This window comes from Saimiri boliviensis, chromosome 20 (genome assembly GCF_048565385.1).
Source record: "Saimiri boliviensis isolate mSaiBol1 chromosome 20, mSaiBol1.pri, whole genome shotgun sequence".
Classification (NCBI taxonomy): Eukaryota; Metazoa; Chordata; class Mammalia; order Primates; family Cebidae; genus Saimiri; species Saimiri boliviensis.
In genome coordinates, this window is record NC_133468.1 from 25,674,238 (window position 1) to 25,693,481 (window position 19,244).

Sequence of the window (19,244 nt, forward strand, 5' to 3'; positions counted from 1 at the left end):
CAGATGCTGTGGATGCCTGTTGTGTGCCTGACACACTCCCTGTGCCCAGTCCTCGGGGGCTGGCGCTGTTATAATGACAATGGTGCTGTCGGGATGGGGTCTATGGAAAAGGAATGACGAGTGAACCCAGCAAGAGGGCACAGAATTGAGTGCCAAGTGGTCTGGTCTCTACCAGACAGAAGAGGATTCAAGGGATTCTCATGAAGGTCGAGAGAAAGGTCCCTGGGGAGACAGGAAGGGCTTCCCGGAGGAGGAGGGCCTGGTGGACCTCGCCGTGAGACAGAGAACACAGTGGCCTTCTTTGGCCTGGGCTTCTCTACAAGCCCCTCTGCTGATGTTCATGGCATCTGCGCCCCCCCCGCCCCCACCGCCTGGTCCGTCATAGAGTCAGGGAAACGGAAACCCCACTCTGGTTCTGGCCTCACCGGCTGTAGCTGGGTATGGTGCCCATGTCCAGGTCATGGTCTGTGAAAGGGTCGACCCGTGCACACAGCCACTCGTGCCTGTCCTGGTACATGGTGTCACGGACGTGCACAACATCGTCACACTTCAGGGACATGGTACAGGCATCCAGCTGGCTCGAGATGTTCAGGTTCAGCCGGATGTAGAACGAGTCCCCTGATGTGATCAGGCCATCCTCCATGTCCTTCAGTAGCTTCCGGTACCCTGCGGAGGGATAGATGCACCAGCTGCCCACTGGCGTGGGGCCACCCCGACCATCAGAGCACCTCCTAGAGTACCTTACCTCACCACCAATGTGCCTGTGCAATACGCTCCTCTTAGAGCTCACACCGAGGGGAAAGCTCTACCTTCCCAGTGAAAGGTAACCATGTCGTTTACCAGTTTCCCTCTTTGCCTTGGCTGCCAGGAAGCTTAGAGCTAAAATTTTTGCCAAGTTGCAATGATCACCTTTACTAGCATTCCCGCTACAATCTTCGTATTTCCCCACCATTACACGGCTCTTGTTTTTTATTTTTCCACTAATGCATAACTCACATATAGTAAACTGCACACATTCTTAAGTACTCAGCTCAGTGAATTTTCACAAATGTGTATTTGTGGGCAGCAACAACCAGAGGCCTCTTTGTCAGTACCTTTCCCAAGGGGAACCATCATCCTAACTGAATTGCTGTAAATGAGCCAAAGCTCACTTCATGTAAATGGAACCAAGCAGTATGGGCTCTCTTCACTTCTGGCTTCCACTGTTCCACATTATGCCTGTGAGATTTGTCTGTGATGCTGCAATGTAACAGGAGGGCGCTCCTTTTCACTGCTGTATAGTATTCCATGGTTTGTGGCTATATCCATTCTCCCACATGCAATCTGCATTGTTTGCAGTTTTGGGCTACTATGAACAACTCTGCTATGAGTTATTTGTATACATTACTTTCTGTGGATATATGTGCTCATTTCTCTTGGGTATATACATGTAAGTGGAATTACTTGGCCATAGAATATCTATCTATCTATCTATCTATCTATCTATCTATCTATCTATCTATCTATCATCTATTATCTATACACCTATTATCTATCTATCTGTGGACATATGTGCTCATTTCTCTTGGGTACATACACAGAAGTGGAATTACTTGGTCACATCATATCTATGTATCCACGTATCTATCTAAATTTTTGTCTATCTTCTATCTACTTATCATCCATCCATTATAATTTATCTATCTTCTATCTATTCATCTATGATCTATCTACCTATCACCGATCAATCATCTATCCATCTATCAATCAATCATCTATTGATCTGTGGATATATGTGCTCATTTCTCTTGGGTGCATACACAGAAGTGGAATTACTTGGTCATAGAATATCTATCTATCTATCTATCATCTGTCTACTTATCATCCATCCATCATCCATCTATCAATTATCTATCATCTCCTCTATCAATTTTCTTTCTCTCTCTTTCTTTCCTTTCCTTTCCTGCCAAATGGTTTCCCAGAGAGACCATGGTACATGTCGTTTTAACCTTATTTAAATGTCGTCATCCTCCCAAGCAGAGTTTTGCAAATACTTTGTGAGGGAGTGGGGTATGAACCATAAACACAATAAATGCAGCAAGCTCTGCTATGACATAAAACCATAACATACACCCTCAGATCAGCTCCACATGCTGCGGCCTGTATAATACTGCGGAAGCTAAAATGGTTCTCACAGCCAGAGCAGCTCGTCAAATGTCCACACCACATTCCAGGGCCATACCAGCCAGCTGGATTACCTGATGAATGTTCCCACCCACTGTGCATGGAGAAACAGGGATTCCATGCTGGGTCCATCCGGGGGATCCTGGCCATCTACCTGGCCAGGGGCTGTTGTGATCACCATCTGAGTTCTCTGCCTCCTATAAAAACAGAACCTGCACGCACAGGACCCTGCTGGAATGAACTTCTTTCCCTGGAATTCCAGACTGCAGGGTTGTGCTGCTGCACAACTCTGGGGGGCGCTGCTCACATCCTATTCTGTGGACCCACAGATTTCCTGCTGGGCTGGGAGATCAGGGTGCAGGACTGGGGAGGAGCCTGTCCTGCAAGTAGGAATGGAGCATCGTTACTGTCTTTGCACAGGCAGGGCACTGCCGGGAAGGAGCTCGAGCAGGCAGCTCTGGAGAGCAGATAGAGAGAAACTGGCTATTTATGCTCTGCTGAAACATTCATGAGCCCTGGAGGTTAAAAATAAGATCTAGCCACAGGGATAATCATGCAGAAAAACCCAGAGGTGAGAACGAGAACTCAGACTCCTTCAGAGCAGAAAACAAAGCTCAGAGCTCACTGCCCAGGCGTCTCAGTGGAGAAGGAGGAGATCCCATTCAAAGGATGCTGTGGGCCTGGTGCGAAGGGAGGGTGAGGCCCGCCTGCCCCGCAGCTGGGGATCACAGAGCAAGAAGCCTGGGGCCCGGAGTGTGGTTCCGTGGTCTTGCTCCTGGGTGGAGAAATCTCTGGGCCCCTGGCCAGCAGTGGCACAGAATATGGTGTGAGCAGCGCCCCCCAGAGTTGTACAGCAGCACAGACAGCCCTGCAGTCTGGAATTCCAGGGAAAGAACGTTCACTCTGGCACGGGGTCCTGTTTGTAGGAGGCAGGGAGCTCAGGTAGCCATTGCTAGGGTCCCTGGCCTGGTGGGTGGGCAGGCTTCTGAGACGGGCTCAGCAAAGCCAGGGATCCCCCAGCAGGACCTGACAGGGAACCTCTGTTTCTCCACGCCCAGTCCGTGGGAAGACTGATGCCAGAGCTACTGTCTATGTACATCAGGGACGGGAAGCCTGAGAGAGGAAGCAACTTCCACCTGCCAGGGAAAGGGCTGAGCTGGGCCTGTCCAGGCTCCAATAGGTGTGCTGGGGGCTGGGGATGCCGTCCGGTGGCTGAGGCACCTGGGCAGGTGCGTGCAGATGTGGCCAAGGCGCCAGTGTGAGACAGCAAAGCCCTGCTCACGGTGGTTGCCATCCCCGTCTGCTCTCCCAGACCTGCCCTCTGCACCTCGTGATGCTGCCGGGAGGGGCCCATGCCTTCCACTGAACATATGAGCAAGTGGAGGCTTTAGGTCACTTGTCCAGGTCAGGGACTTGCCTCCCTGGCCAGGGGTTGCTCCAAGACAGCCGAGGGTGGTCTCACCTTCGTGGTTGACCTTGTAGTGCAGCGTGACGGGGCCGCTGCACCTCTGGATGGTCCAGCGGGCTTCCTCTTTGGTGCACGTGTCCAAGGGGACACTCTGCCTCTCGCCTCGGATGCAGCCTTCTAGCTGGAGAGCAGAGACAGCGTTCATCTCCCGGCTCCACGGGCAGCAGAGCCGCAGGGGCGAGACCGCCCTCTCTACATTGGGAAAAAAGCATCTCTCCCCAAACAAAGACTAGCTCAGTGGCGACGTGGGGAGAAAGCATCTCACTTAGGGGTGAACCTGCCTCCTGCCTGCACCCTGGGAGCTTGCAGGAGTCAGTGCCTGTGCACAGGCTGCAGAAACATGGGTGGGGAGCTGGGGAGAGAAGGGCCCCCAAGATGCTGACAGCCTGACCACCTTCCAGCTCCCTCCTCCTGCCCAGGGATCTGTGGCTGAATGCAAGGCTTAGGGGCTCCTAAATGTCACCTCTGACACTACAATTGCAGCCACCTCCCCTGCTGCCAGCCCCTCACCAGCAGCAGCTGGTGGCCCTCTCGGAGGCCGGCTTTCTCGGCCAGGGAGCCAGGCTTGACTGAGTGCACGAAGCTCCCTCGCGCATTGCCCCCCACCAGGGTGAGCTGGGAGATGAGGCTGTCGCCGTTCAGCGTCGTGTGCTGCACTGAGGGCCCTGGGCCCCTCACGTGCCCCACGGAGGTGACGGAAGGCCGGAAGGGTCTGCAGTGGGAGACAGAATGGCAGTTAGGCAGCTGGGCTGAAAAGAGAAAAGCCCTACCAGGACACACCGGGGGCTGGTGGCACATGTGGGGACCCCAGTGGCTTGGCCTTCTGTGGTCGTCAGGCGCCTGGGTGTCCTGGCTCCAAGAATGACCCTTAATGGCTAAGGGAAGTGAAAGCTCACAAGCAGCGAGGAGAGGAGCGGAGGTGCCCTCCCTGGCCTGCCGCGGCTGTGCTAGGACTGGTGAGGGCCATGTTAAAAGGGGCTCCTTGAGCACGGCCCACCAGGCTCCAGTGTCATGGACGGGGCCTCCTGGGTATCTGAGTCCTGTTTCTTTCTGTTTCTTTGCCTCTGCTGCGAGGGCAAGCCCCTCCCTCTGTGGGCCTTGATTTTTGCACCTGAACAGTTAGAGGGTCAGAGAGAGTGATTTCGTTTTTTTCTTTTTTTTGAGATGGGGTCTTGCTCCGGCATCCAGGCTGGAGTGCGGTGGTGTAATCATAGCTCACTGCAGCCTCAACCTCTTGGGCTCAAGTGATCCTCCTGCCTCAGCCTCCTGAGTAGCTGAGGCTACAGGTATGTGCCACCATGCCCAGCTAATATTTAAATTATTTTGTAGAGATGGGGTCTTGCATGTTGCCCAGGCTGGTCTGGAACTCCTGGGTTCAAGCAACCCTCCTGCCTCAGCCTCCCAAAGTGCTGGAATTATAGGTGTGAGCAACACGCCCAGTCAGGAAGCGACTGCTGACTGAGAAATGCCAGATCGTGGGACCAGCTCCAGGAGAACAGGGGAGCGAAGGGGCGAGGAGGCAAGGGGTCTGTATCTCATCCCACCTTCAACCCCGGCTTTCCCTTCACCAGGGTACCTTTCCAGAGAGAACTTCCTGAACATGAGGTTGACCTGCTCCAGGTCGTAGGCATCCAGGCCCTCAGACTGGTGGGAGGAGGAGGAGGAGTGAACAGACGGGGGTCCAAAGGAGTAGCGTTCGTGACTGTCATCTGCAGAGGCATGAGGGCCCGTAAGTACCAGGGGTGATGGGGAGTTCCAGAGATAGTCCCAAGACCTGCTGGGGTGGCCCCGGCACTGGGGGCAGGCTCACAGCCCTCCTGCCCTGCTTCTCCCGGCCAGCCTCCCAGGAGATGAGTCTCTGAGGTTGCCTGGCGCAGATGGCTGAGTCCCTGCACTGAATGTCTCCAACACAGACGTCCCCCAGCCTCCAGCAGTTTCCTCGTAGTAGGAAGCCTTATCAGGTATCTGGTTTTTAAGATTCCTGTTTCTTTTTTTGTTTGTTTGTTTTTCTGTATCTGGAAAGGGGAGCTTTCCATTAGCAGTTACTTGTTCTAGTTTTTTTGTTTTTTGAAAGAGGGTCTTGGTCTGTTGCCCAGGCTGGAGTGCGGTGGTGTGATCATAGCTCACTGTAGCTTCAACCTCCTGGGCTCAAGTGATCCTCCCACCTCAGCTTCTGGAGTAGCTAGGACTACAGGTGTGCACCACCATATCTGGATTATTAAAAAAAATTTTTTTTAAATAGAGACAGGGTCTCACTATGCTGTCCAGGCTGGTTTTTAACTTCTGGGCTCAAGCCATCCTCCTGTCTTGGCTTCCCGAGGAGCTGGGACTACAGGCGTGTGCCACCATGCCTGGCTCATTTTTTTTTTTGCGAGGGTCTTGCTATGTCTCCCCTCCTGGCCTCAAGTGATCCAACTGCCTCAGCCTCTCAAAGTGCTGGGATTACAGGCATGAGGCACTATGGCCAGCCTCATTCTGTTTTTGAATTGGACCCCCAGATTTTCATTTTGGGACCCTAACATTTCACCATCATCCATCAGCTTCCCAGCCTGCAGGGGCCTGAAGCAGGGTTGGGAGAGGAGGGTCTGGCACCAGTAAGAGGCCCCTCCCTATCTTTCACCCCAGGTGGACCCAAAACACGACGTGGCTGGGACGGGGGGAACTGCAAACACTGCTGGGGGCTGATAACAAAGGCTTCTCTGCAAAGCGGATTTTTCCCGACACTGCAAAATACTTTGGACGGTTGCCCAGGATTCTCTCCCCTTTCCAAAACTCTTTCAATTCTTCTCATTACCCAGCCTCGATTAGGTGCTAACCTCTCTTTAACACTTGATAGCTCTGACGGTGCCCCATTAAGGAGGACCACTCACCTTTAGTTTCATCAGCTGGCAGCCTTAGCTGGCAAGGGCTGGGGGAGCCCTGGAATAGAGGGGGCTGGCAGGGCACACCTGGAGGGTTCTGAGCCACAGTCTCCACTGCTGCCAGCTCTGTTGGGGCCAGGATATGCTGCCATGCTCCCATGGTGCTGAGACAGGCTCACAGCCAGTGATCCTGCAAGCGCGCCTTCACCCTCCCTATTTCTCCCCCTCCTGTCTTGCCCCTCCAATGCCGGCCTCTCCATCTGCATTCTGTACTCCTTTTGCACAAGCTGGTTAACAGCTTAGCACATGAATTTCTTATGAGAACTCCCTGCTCCCAGCCTACTCTGCCCTCCTGTTTGTTCCCATCTCTGAGGCTCCTTCCTTCATCTATAAAACGAGGGTAACAGTAACATTTCTGAGAGTGGTTGCTGACATTCAACTGGATCAGGTATGCAGGTTGAACCCCTCCACGTGCCTGGCTGCAGTACGTGAGAGCTACTCTTTTTAAAAGCCCAGACCTGGGCTCTCTGCACATTGGGTGGATAGACCCCCATTACCTACAGGTTAAAGAACAAGCTTGCAGGGTGTTTCTTGGCCATGGGCAAGCCCACCAGGGACAGAGGCTTATCTTCCATGCTCAAGAGCGACTCTGAGTCCATTCCACAAAGTAGGTCTTAAGGACCTACTATGTACAAGGCTGTTGGTCAGAGGCATGTGTGCCATGGCCCTGTTCTCACAGAACGGCACCTGTGACCCTCCTCCTGTGGCCCTCTGTGACCTGGCCTACACACGACTCTCCCGGATCTGAGATGCACGTACCGTCCAGGTCTAAGGCGTCAAACCCGCCACTGTCATTGTCTTCTTCGACTGTGCTGCAAGATACAAGGGAGGGATGGGGAAAGCATGCATGTGAGCACGACTGTGTGTGTGTGTGTGTGTGTGTGTGTGTGTGTGTGCGTGTGTGCAGGCAGAGGAGGGGGAAGCTTCCGGAAGGTTCTGGGTTTCCAAACGGCCTTGCCTCTGAGAGGGCAGTGTGGGTGGAGGAGGTTGGGACAAGGAGGGGTGGAGGAGGCAGGAGGCTCCCGGGGAGGGTGGGCGGCCCAGAGGTCTTGGAGGTTGCGTCCTCCAGCAGGGGAGGAGGAAAGCTGGGGCAGGCGAAGAGAGGCCCCTTGGGGGCCATTCACTTCTCTCTCACTCTTCTCTGACACAGTGCAGGACGGAGATCCATCTGCCCTGTGTGATGGTCTGGGAGCTAGCACCCCTCAGCTGGAGTGGTCGGCAATTGTCTGCGTGTGCTTCTTGCAGGAGTGCTTCAAGGCAGAGGTGGCTTTGGTGCAGACGCCACATATGGTTTCCAAAAGCTGCTTTCAACACCTGTCCTCAGCTGGCCAGAGGGAGTCCCCCCAAAACAGCTGCTGGTGGAAGGGCTGGCATGGGTTTTTTTTTTTGAGATGGAGTTTCGCTCCTGTCACCTAGGCTGGAATGCAATGGTGTGATCTTGGCTCACTGCAACTTCCACCTCCCGGTTCAAGCAATTCTCCTGCCTCAGCCTCCCCAGTACCTAGGATTACAGGTGCGTGCCACCATGCCCAGCTAATTATTTATTTTTCTATTTTTAGTAGAGATGGAATTTTGCCTTGCTGGCCAGTCTGGTCTTGAACTCCTGACCTCAGGTGATCTGCCCACCTCAACCTCTCAAAGTATTGGGATTACAGGTGTGACCCACTGCGGGTGTGACCCACTGTGCCTGGCCTGGCGTGGGTCTTTGCTGCTGATTTCTGCAATCAGCCAGGGAAGGCCATACAGAGAAACCCAAACCCAGGCCCCAGAGGGACTAGGGGTGTGAATCCAGCCTCCTGGGCCACCGCTTGCTCTATGCCCTTCTGGAAACTGCCCAACAACCTCTGACTCTGTAGGTGACGTGCCAAACCCTGGCAGACTGGAAACGACTGTAGCCTAGGCATACCTCTACTGTGGTTCTCCTTGTGAGGACGCTAATGGTTTTCGGGAAGCAAGGAAAGTGGGAGAGGAGAGTGGAGAAGCCATTCATGAGTTTATTTTGTTTTTCGTTTTTTTGGAGACAGAGTCTTGCTCTGTTACCCAGGCTGGAGTGCAGTGGCGCAATCTCAGCTCACTGCAATTTCCGCCTCCCAGGTTCAAATAATTCTCCTGCCTCAGCCTCCCGAGTAGCTGGGATTGCAAGTGCATGCCACCATGTCTGGCTAATTTTTTGTAATTTTAGTAGAGATGAGGTTTCACCATATTGGTCAGGCTGATCTCAAACTCCTGACCTCAGGTGATCCTCCTGTCTCAGCCTCCCAAACTGCTGGGATTATAGGTGTGAGCCACTGTGCTTGGCCATGAGTTTCTTATTTTTTGGCAGAAAAAGCCAAGCTCTGGGGCTGTGGGGCCTGGGAACCTGATTTCTGGGCGGCATGGGGCCACGGGTCATGGGTTTTGTCCTTGTATAGGTAGCTTGTGAACCTGGGGAGGCCACTTCCCTCCTCCGAGCTTCAGCCTCTCATCTGTACAGTGAGCAGCACCCTGCCTTTCAAGGTTGCTTTGAGGATGGCTGAGTCGGCATGCTTGAACTGGCTCAGAGACAGGGTAAAGAGGCTGACGGGATGGGGCAGATGCCCAGTCCTCCCTCACCTGCCACCCACCTTCGATGGGGTGCGTCCTCCTTGTAGCGTCTGACGATGGAGTCATTTCCTGGGGGCTCGGCAGTGATTGACATGATGCTGCTGCGGCTCCGGGGGGGCTGCTGCAGAGAGAGACACACGCACACACACACGTTACGGGTGCATAAATATTACACATGCAGGGACTACATTAAACGCAAAATCATGCCCGCCTCCTGCTCAGGCAGCGTGGAGGCAGCGAGCCGGCTCTCAGTGGCGACCTTGGTTGGAGCAGGCTCATGCTCAGCCTGGAGCGGCCGCAGCCACTGAGTTTGGAGCACATCTGTTCCCACATCTGCTCACAGGGAGGACGTGGGCGGGAGCCGGCCGGCTGGGGGACTGGGGCGCTGCTTTGCCATGGTGCACAGGCTGAGCTAGAGGCCTCCAGGCTCCACCTGCTGTGGGCACCTGCTCTGGACATGGTGAACAGTGTGGGCCTGGGGTGTGGGGAGGGCAACGGTGTCCCTGGATGGCACAGCTGCTGGAGGGTGACCTTTGAAACCAGGCCTGCTGGCTCTTGGCCAGGGCTGCCCTTAATAAGAGCCTGGGATTCTGAGCTGCCATCAGACAGGAATCATTCATTATAAAATCTCTGCCTCCCACAGGGCCTGATTCTGGAAGCTGAGCTGATAAGCTTCCTGGGACTTCCCCTGGGGTTAGAATTTCTAATCCTGGGCCTTCTGCAGCCTGGCGGGAGGTGGGCAGCTCTGGATGGAGTGGCTGGGACCCTGCCCAGCTCTGCTCCAGTGGGGGTTCTGGGCTGGGGGTGGCCTGAGCTTCAGTTTTGCAGCGGCCCCAGTTGCTCACCGTGCCCTGCCCTGCCTGCCACCCTCTCCCCAGGCTGCAGGAGTTGCCAGGGGCTGAGAAGTTGCGGCAGAATTTTCACCGCCTATGCCATGTGCGCCACAGCCCCTGGGAGGCCCAGTTCCTCCTCCCACCAAGTGTTAAATTGGGAAAGGAGGTGGCAGGAAGGTGTAAATACATTGTGAGGCTGTGGAAACCGCTCTAAATAAACATAAAGGAGGCTGAGGCTGCAGCTCAGAGCAGGCAGCAGTGCTGCTCAGAGGCTGGGACTGGGGGAGGAAGGTGAGGTGGGTTGGGGCTGGTGGGGTGGACAAGGCTGGGCCCGGGACAGTGTTCTGCAGTGGGAGAGGGTGGTGGGGACTAGCTGGCGCCCTGCACGGCATTCTGTGGGGAGAGAGAGTGGTGGGGATGAGCCGGGGGCCCTGGGACAGCACTTTCGAGGGAGACTGGGTGGTGAGGATGAGCTGGGGTCCCAGATGGCGTTCTGCAGGGGGACTGGGTGGTGGGGACCATCTGGGGCCCTGGATGGCGTATCCTGGACCAAGCAATCCTCTTGCCTTGGCCTCCCAAATTCTCCTGTCCAAGTCTCTGCCATCAAAAATGAACAAAAAAATCCAGGGGACAGCTGGGGCCCTGGATGGCGTTCTGCAGGGGGACTGGGTGGTGGTGATGAGCTGTGGGGTCCTGAGATGACACTCTGGAGGGAGGGCAGGTGGTTGGGATGAGCTAGGGCCCGGATGCTGTCCTGCAGGGGAGACAATGGAGGGGACCCCAGGTCGGGCAGAGGCCGCAGCTCACCATCTTGGTGAAGGAGCTGGTGACAGGCAGAGAACCGCAGGAGCTGGGGCTGGCGTCCGCGCCTTCTTCCTCGTGTCCTTTGGCTGTTCCCACGGGAGACGAGGCAGGAGACACAGAGAAAGAAGAAGGGAGCCAGGGAGGGTTTGAGGTGGAAGAGAGAGAGAGGAGGGATCGAAAAGGGGGAAAAGTGAAGTCAGAGCCCTGTGGCCAACAGGCGTATGGGGCTTTCTGTAGGGCATCTCCCAAACCTCCTCCGAACAAGGTGGGTATGGGGCCTCTTCTCTCCCTTGGGGCTCGCTCTCCTCCCTGTGGCATCTGCTGGAGAAAGAACCCTCAAAAACCTCCTCTTGTTTTTTGTTAAATTTAGTTTTTTATAGAGATGGTGTCTTGCTATATTGCCAGGCTGGTCTTGAACTCCCGGCCTCAAGCAATCCTCCTGCCTTGGCCTCCCAAAGTGCTGGTATCACAGGCATAAAATTATCTCTTCTTTTCCCATCTCCCCCCACCACAGTAGGCTCCTGGGAGGTGGATCTCATTTGCCAACATATCTCAGCTCCCAGTGAGGGTCAACCCCTGGGCAGCCTGCGTCAAAGCTGGACAATGTCATGTGTCTCTGAGGACTTGCGTGGGGTCACTGGCTGGCATTTTCTGTGAACCATGGACAACCGGGCATAAGTCTTCCTGTCCAGTTCTCTGCCATCAAAGTGGATTCTGCCTCTCCCTGACAAGAAGGGCTGGCTGACGGGGATAAAGGCAAGCTGGGGGCCTAGTCTGCCACCTCCTCAGTGAAGAAGAATGAGGTATCCCTTGGTATCTCCGCCCCAAGCCCTGGCTCTGTTGTGGGTTGCCTGGGGACCGTGTGCTCATCCTCTCAGCCCTGGTATGATGGTTTTGCTGTCCGTGTCCCCTCCTTGCTCCCACCCTTGCTTTGTGTGCCCGTGTTGTGTGCACAGACAGCTATGCGTACATGCACCCCCATCAGTGCACGCCTTTCAGGGAGGAACCATATGCTGTTCCTCCCTGGGCCCCCAGCACCTGGCCCTGGGCAGCCTGCGAAGGTCTGATGAGGAGCAAGGAAACCCCATGGCCACTAAGTCCTTTCCCTTCCCTTTGGTGCAACCCCCTTCTCTGCTTCCTGCAGGCCCCAGGCCCGTTGCACCTCCCTTCTGATAAAGAAGGCCATTGACACAACAGATGTGGCCACGAGGGAGCTGGATGTCCCTGCCCCCTGCCGCCCTGGCCTCCCTCCCGTTCCCTCTGTGACCAGAGAGAACAGCCTTAAGCATGGGTCTGCACTCTTCACTCTCCTGCCCTCCCCAAAGCCACCTGCGGGAGGCTTCATCCTTGCCATGCAGGATTTAGTCCATGTCTTCGGCAAGCACCCGGTGTCTCAGCCCAGGGCTCTCCTGCTCTGCGCTTTGGGGCACCAGCGCAGCTTCCATACTGTGCACCTCCTGGTCTCCACACCTGTGTTATGGGCCCTTCTCTGACCTGAGGAGTCCGTCTGGACAGTGTGTCCCTCTACCAAAAGGCTCCCGTTTCTAGCTCCAGTTTAAATGTCACCCCCCACACACTTTTAAATTTTGAGACAAGGTCTCACTTTGTGACTCGGGCTGGCATGCAGTGGTGCGATCTTGGCTCACTGCAACCTCCGTCTCCCAGGCTCAAGTGATTCTCCTGGCTCAGCTTCTTGAGTAGCTGGGATTACAGGCAGCCACCACCATGCCAGGCAAATTTTTGTATTTTTAGTAGAGATAGGGTTTCACCATGTTGGCCAGGCTGGTCTTGAACTCCTGACCTCAGGTGATCCACCTACCTTGGCCTCCCAGAGAGCTGGGATTATAGGATTGAGCCACCACACCCAGGAAATGTGCCCTTCTTGATGGATCCTTCTCCAACCACTCTTGGGATTCATGCACTTTCTACCTCCTGTTTATGGCCCTGCCTGAGTGTGTGGTCTCCATGGGTGTCTACTTGGCCTTCCAGCACTTGGCACATAGTAGGTGCTTGATTTGCTTAGGCAAACCCTACTAGCTGATCTGTCACTTCCAGAGACATGGTGAGGACCAAAGAGAAGATTCTGAAGGCAGTGTGTCTCGGACAGCCAGCCTCCCGTGAGGTCCTGTGGGGGACCACCTGGCTAAAAGTCTTGGAAGAGGATCAAACAGTCCTCTCACTGAGAAGCCATGGGCACAACGTTCAGCCAATGTACCAGAGGTTCTGGACAGACCCACTGGGAAAGGCAGGGAAGCGTGGAAGGAACCACAGAAGGGACATTTCAGCGGTCGGGGCTCCTGCCCGCTTTGAATGACAATGAACGTTAACTGCTGTATGGATGGACCCCCACCACCCCGAGACCCCTGAGGCCCCTCCACGTTTACCCCGCAGGATTGATCAATACAGTGGGAGAAACAGATGGACCGAGAGAGACAGAGTGACAGATGAGACAGGCCGAGAGAGATCCGGGCGTCTCACTAACCTTGAAAATCTGATGCTCGCTTCAGGCTGATGGGGGATTTGGCTCTCTGCAGCTAACAGGGAGGGGAGGGGAAGAAACAAGACAGGACACAAATCAAACAAGGCCCTAGACACATGTCACCGGAGCTTAGAAAAAAATAAAGCGAGGCCAACCATCCTGCCCCCCGTCACACAGCCGCCTGGGTTGGCCCGGAGCGCACATGGACCGACGCACATCTCCCTCGGCCGGGACTACAAGACACAGCAGCTCCCCTGGGCTCAAAGCAGGCAGCTGCTGGTACAGACAAGCTCTCCTCCCAGGGTGGCCATGCAATATGGCTCTTGGCAGAAGACAGGACAGAAGCCAAGAGCGGCAGAGGGGACTGCGTGATGCGCGGGGAGTGTGAGGCTGAGCGGAGCTGGGTACATGATACAGAGGGAGTTTCAGAAGAGGGTGAGGCTGCTTGGGCAGGTGCCTCGGCCCAGGGTGCTAACGGGGGCCCAGTCAGCTCAGATGTGCTGCTTCAGGCCTTCAGGCTCAGCGCGTGCAAGGCTGGGAGAGGCAGAGGCACTGTCAGGCTCTGCTGCACTGTCTCATTCATTTACTCCTTCACTCACTTCATTCATTCACCCATTCTCTCACTTCATTCATTCACCCATTCACTCCCCATCGAGAGCTGTCATGGGCTTCGGGTTGCATGAGATTCTGAGCAAAGTAACAGGATTACTGCTAGCTCCAGCTCCCAGGATGATGCCTGGCATGTGATGGGCATGTGATTGGTACTCAGTACATATGTGATGAATAAATAAATTGGTGTTTTTTTTTTTTTTTTTTTTTTTGAGATGGAGTCTTGCTCTATTACCCAGGCTGGAGTGCTGTGATATGATCTTGGCTCACTGCAACCTCCAACTCCCTAGGTTCAAGTGATTCTCCTGCCTCAGCCTCCTGAGTAGCTGGGACTATAGGTGCTCACCACCACGCCTGGCGAATTTTTGTATTTTTAGTAGAGATGATATTTTGCCATGTTGGCCAGGCTGGTATCAAATTCCTGACTTCAGGTGATCCATCCACTTTAGCCTCCCAAAGTGCTGGGATTACAGGCATGAGCCACTGCACCCAGCCTGAATTTTGAAATAATGCTTATTTCATTCTCTCTCTATCTATTTCTCTTTCGTTACTGAGACAGGGTCTTGCTCTGTTGCCCAAACTGGAGTGCAGTAGTGTGATCATAGCTCACTACAGCCTCTAACTCTTGGGCTCATGATCCTCCTGCCTCAGCCTCCTGAGTAGCTGGGACTACAGGTGTGTACCACTATGCCTGGCTAATTTTTTCCTTTATTTATTTTTTTGAGACACTGGGTCTATGTTGCCCAGGCTGGTCTAGAACTCCTGACCTCAAGCAATCCTCCTGCGTTGACCTCTTAAAGTGCTGGGATTACAGGTGTGAGCCACCATGCCCAGCCTCTCTTTGTTTCTCTCTCTTTTAACTTGTATTACATTTATAAGAGAGAGGAAATCAGTAACAACGTACACATGAGTGAGTGGGCAGGATTTCCAACTTCCAGCGTTGAAATAGGTTGAGTCACAGTCTGGGCACCCAAGACCTACCCAGAAGTGGGCGTGGCCGTGCTACCCTGTTGCCGCCTGCAGGGGCACCCGGCTCCCAGTCCTCCTGTCCTGCACCTGCACCCCTCCCTCCACACCTATGCACCTGGATGCCCTTCAGGTTCATCCTGCGCTGGGGCGGGTGGTAGGGCAGGAAGTACTTGCTGTCTTCGGGTGACTCCTCCGAGGTGGAAGAATCGTCAGCTTCTTGACCATTGGCCCTGGGGCTGGCGTCCCCAAAGTTCTGAGAGATGATGGTTACTGGCAGGTTCCTGGGCAGACTCTGGGGACAGAGAGAAGCCGGCGTTAGTGACGACGCTTGGTGACAAGCCACCAGTGGGCAGGATGGCTGGGCTGATGGCGCCATCATTCCGTCGGCCATTCGAGCTTGAAGCTCACTTCGGCCATTCTTCTTTCCCGACCCTGACCATACCCCCAGACACTGAGGCCCATCATTCCAGCCTAACGATGCCTCCTCCTCACAGGCTTCTGGGCCAGTCTCCTAAGCAAGCCCTGGTCTTCTTGTACCATGGTAAAGGCATTGCCTCCTAACGAGTCTCAACCCCTTACATCTCATCTGCTATCATTACATTTCCAATTTCTAGCCCTGTGCCTGAGCTAAAAGTAGAAAAAATATTCAGAATGACTAGATGATGCTAAAAAAAAAACCCACAGTGCTAGGTACTGTCTGGAGTGCTTCATAGCCGCCACCTCATTGAAACCTTCCTGACAAGTACAGATGGTTGTTGATAATCGCCTTTTACAAAATAGGAAGCGGAGTGCTGTGGCACGATGGAGCTTCTCTGTGGCCCACAAAGCCACACAGTACCCCCATGCTGTGCTGCCTCCAAACCCGAAGCTTCTTGTCCCACTCCCAGTGCAAATCCCCATCCTTCAGGGGCTCAAACAACAGGAGAGCTCATTGGTGTGCACAGCCCACCTTGGCGTGCCCCGTTACCCCCCCGCCGCTGCTCCTTGACTCTCATTCTGTGGGTGGGTGGAAGTGCCAGGCATGGCCTGCTGGTAGGCTGCATGCCAGGCCATGGTCATGCTGTAACTGCGGTTGGGAATATGGATCCTCCCAAAGTGCTGGGATTACACGCGTGAGCCAAGGTGCCCGGTCAGGGTCCTTTCCTTTGTAAATGAGGACACTAAGCATGCTTTCCTTGCAGGACAGTTCTGTGGGGTCAATGAGGAAATGCACAGAGGACTCGTTGCACCTGCCTGTGACAGCAGTCGGTAAACCCAGAGCTACCATAGTGATAAGATCTACCTTGGCGGCAGCATTCCTTCACCTCTCACTGCCTGGGGCCCTGCTGGGAAACACACTCTGCAATTCACACGGTCATCTTAAACCCAGTGAAGGTTGAGGTGTGCAGGGAACCCCAGTCAGAGGCCAGCAGCTGTGTGTGGTCAGCTGAGAGGGTGCTGAGGATCCTAAGTGGGAGGCTGCCCAGCGAGGAAGTGGCCGGGTCAGGCTTGATCCTAAATCTTCTCATTTACACTTTTAATTTTAATTTTTTAAATTAAAAAAAATTTCACTCTGTTGCCCAGACTGGTCTTAAACTCTTATCCTGAAGTGATCCTCCCACCTCAGCCTCCCAAAATGATGAGATTACAGGCAAGAGCCACTGGGCTCAGCCCTACCAACTTCAGAATTGAGTGGTTTCTACACATCATTAACCAGACACAAACACAAGGCTGAATGATGTGGATCATTCTGGGTGTGGGAGGGAACTTCTGGCTTTAAGTAGATGAAGAGCTGACCGGGCACAGTGGCTTACGCCTGTAATTCCAGCACTTTGGGAGGCCAAGGTGGGAGGATTGCTTAAGGATAGAGTTCGAGACCAGCCCGAAAAATAGTGAGACCCTGTCTGTACAAAAAAATTACAAAACTAGCCAGGCATGGTGGTGTGTGCCCTTAGTCCTGCTACCTAGGAGGCTGAGGGGGGAAGATCTCTTGAGCACAGGAGTTTGAGGCTGCAGTGAGCTGTGATGGTGCCACTGCACTCCAGCCTGGGTGACAGAGCAAGACCCTAACTCAAAAAAAGACAAACAAACAAACAAACAAACAAAAAACAAAAAACAAGGCCAGACATGGTGGCTCATGCCTATAATCCCAGCACTTTGGGAGGCTGAGGCAGGCAGACCATGAGGTCAAGAAATCAAAATCATCCTGGCCAACGTGGTGAAACCCCATCTCTACTAAAAATACAAAAATTAGCTGGGCATGGTGGCTCGTGACTGTAGTCCCAGCTACTCGGGAGGCTGAGGCAGAAGAATTGCCTGAACCTGGGAGGTGAAGGATGCAGCGAGCTGAGATGGCGCCACTGTACTCCGACCTGGTAAGAGTGATACTCTGTCTCAAAAAAAAAAAAAAAAAAAAAAAAAAAGGACAGGGAGCCATTCATTTCAGGTGGAGGCGGCAACTGGCCAGAGACCTCAGCCGGCGCCAAGGGACACCTGACTTCAGGCGCGGCCCTGCCCGTCCTGCCCCACCTGGTCCAGGTTGCTGCTGTCCTTGGAGAGGCGCCGGAGCTTGCTCTCCAGGTTGACGATGCAGGCCTCCCGCCGCACCATCTCGATCCTCATCTCGTCGTTCTTCTCCTCCAGCTCGCGGATCTGCTTCCTGTACTTGTCTTTTTCAATTAAGCACTGCGAGTACTGTGTCTGGGCTTCGTCTCGGGAGTGGAAAGCCTGCCAGGGAGAAGCGGAACGAAGGCTGCTTTGAGGCTGTACCTCGGCCAAATCCAGTTGGGCCCAGGGACAGGCATCGTCCCCATCCCAGGGGCCAGCCATGTCACCTGAGGCTCTAGTCTGGCGCCTGACTCCTGGGCGTGTCAGTCACTACCACCGTCATTAACATGGTCACAGAGCCGTTGGTCCAACCCTTGCTAGTGGCAGGCTCTGTGTTGAGAACTTTGATGCGGTATCCCTTGAAGGCCGCAGCCTGCCCCTGTGAGGTGGCGCTACTGTAATTATTTCCATCTTACAGGTGAGGGCACTGAAGTCCCACAGGGGTGGCAGTTTGCCTATGGGCATACATCTTACGAATGACAGGGCTGGATCTGAACCCCTCCCTCTCACCCGAGAGACCAGACAACATTTAAGAACCATGCTTGGTTGTGGGAGCAGCTGGAGCCCAGCTCAGAGGTCCCCAATACCCAAATGTCTGCGGGATAGAACTCATCTTTGGAACAGAAATGGGAACGATGGATTCGGGAGTAATCCCTGCGTCATCAGTGACGTTGCACTGGACAAAACTCTCCGAAAGACCCAGTGGTCTGGGGCGTGGGCCCCACGGTGCAGCCTGGCCGCCTGCACACTGCAGGTGGTGCCTGTACCTGGTCCCGCTCCCGCTCCACCTCCTCCAGCTGCAGCATGACCGTGTTCATGCGGTGCTTGTACATTTCACAGTCCTTCCCCAGGGTCGAGCACTTGAGCTCGAGGTCCTCCTTCTCCTCCAGGTACTGTGAGCAACACAGAGAAATCAATACATGCATCAAGCAATCAATAGGTCAGGGCTGACAGCTGTTCTCTGCTCATGCCTTCCCGCCGGCTGGCTGGAGCTGGCCTGTCCCTCCCTAAGCTGGCATGGTCAGGACATGGCCTGTCCGTCTGAGAACTGGCTATCTGACCACAAGGGCTCAAGGTAGGAGACCAATCAACCCAGCATTGTCGTGAAACCACTACGCACCAGGAAACATAGGGGAGGACAGTGTGGCCTCAATCAGGAAGGGGACACAGGTGCTAAGCTGGTGCAATAGCTCGTAAATGCCCAAGGGTAGCCTGCACATCCGGGATCCTGCAGTCTGCAAGGTGTGGGTGAGGCTCTGAGACTCACACCTTGGCAGGTATGTCGGTTTCCCCAATCCCAAGCCCACATCCTCCCCTCTGCCACACTGCCCCGCCCCCAGGCCCTCACCTGGTTGGTACACTGTAGCTCCTGCAAGGGGCTGAATACTGGAAGTACAGGGGATCTGTGCCAGGGGTCTGATCTAGTCCCCCGAAAGGAGTGTGGGGTCAGGGAGTTCCTGCTGACACATACCACTGCCCCCTGGTATGAAGGGGACCCGCTCCCACCTTGTCCCGCAGCTCCTCTGCCTGGCGGGCCTCCTCCTGCAAATTGTAGATCCTGTTGACTAGCTCCTGCCGGTCCTCCAGGGCCTCTTTGCGGTCGTGTTCCAGAATGTCCAGGATGGCTTTGTCTGAGTCCGGCAGGCTGCGCTTCCCGGCCTGGGTGGAAGGGAGAGGCTTTAACAGGGTCGGGGTGGGGGCGGGGAGCCAGGTAGTCCGGGAAGGCAGGGGACAGAAGAGCCAGCAACAGACACGGACAGAGAAGAAGGTTTTGTGCCTGGAAGATAGAGGCAAGAAGAGACCTATGTCCCTTGGGGTCTCTAAGAAGC

At 54.6% G+C, this 19,244-nt stretch overlaps 1 protein-coding gene across 6 annotated transcripts in view; it reads right to left on the reverse strand.

Annotated features, from left to right (window-relative positions):
• The window catches only part of CARD11 (caspase recruitment domain family member 11), a 127,258-nt gene that overhangs the window by 17,682 nt on the left and 90,332 nt on the right, over positions 1–19,244 (reverse strand). For 5 of the 6 annotated variants that reach the window (XM_003934784.4, XM_074390563.1, XM_074390562.1 and 2 more), the window contains 12 exons: positions 18,922–19,074; positions 18,183–18,308; positions 17,338–17,535; positions 14,945–15,121; positions 13,255–13,306; positions 10,776–10,858; positions 9,156–9,256; positions 7,312–7,364; positions 5,208–5,340; positions 4,142–4,343; positions 3,626–3,752; positions 426–666 (listed from right to left, as the gene is read on the reverse strand). In XM_003934784.4, the coding sequence (XP_003934833.1) occupies positions 426–666; positions 3,626–3,752; positions 4,142–4,343; positions 5,208–5,340; positions 7,312–7,364; positions 9,156–9,256; positions 10,776–10,858; positions 13,255–13,306; positions 14,945–15,121; positions 17,338–17,535; positions 18,183–18,308; positions 18,922–19,074 (1,646 nt within the window). The remainder of the gene's footprint in view (positions 1–425; positions 667–3,625; positions 3,753–4,141; positions 4,344–5,207; positions 5,341–7,311; positions 7,365–9,155; positions 9,257–10,775; positions 10,859–13,254; positions 13,307–14,944; positions 15,122–17,337; positions 17,536–18,182; positions 18,309–18,921; positions 19,075–19,244) is intronic. The other variant, XM_074390564.1, reaches the window with a different exon arrangement.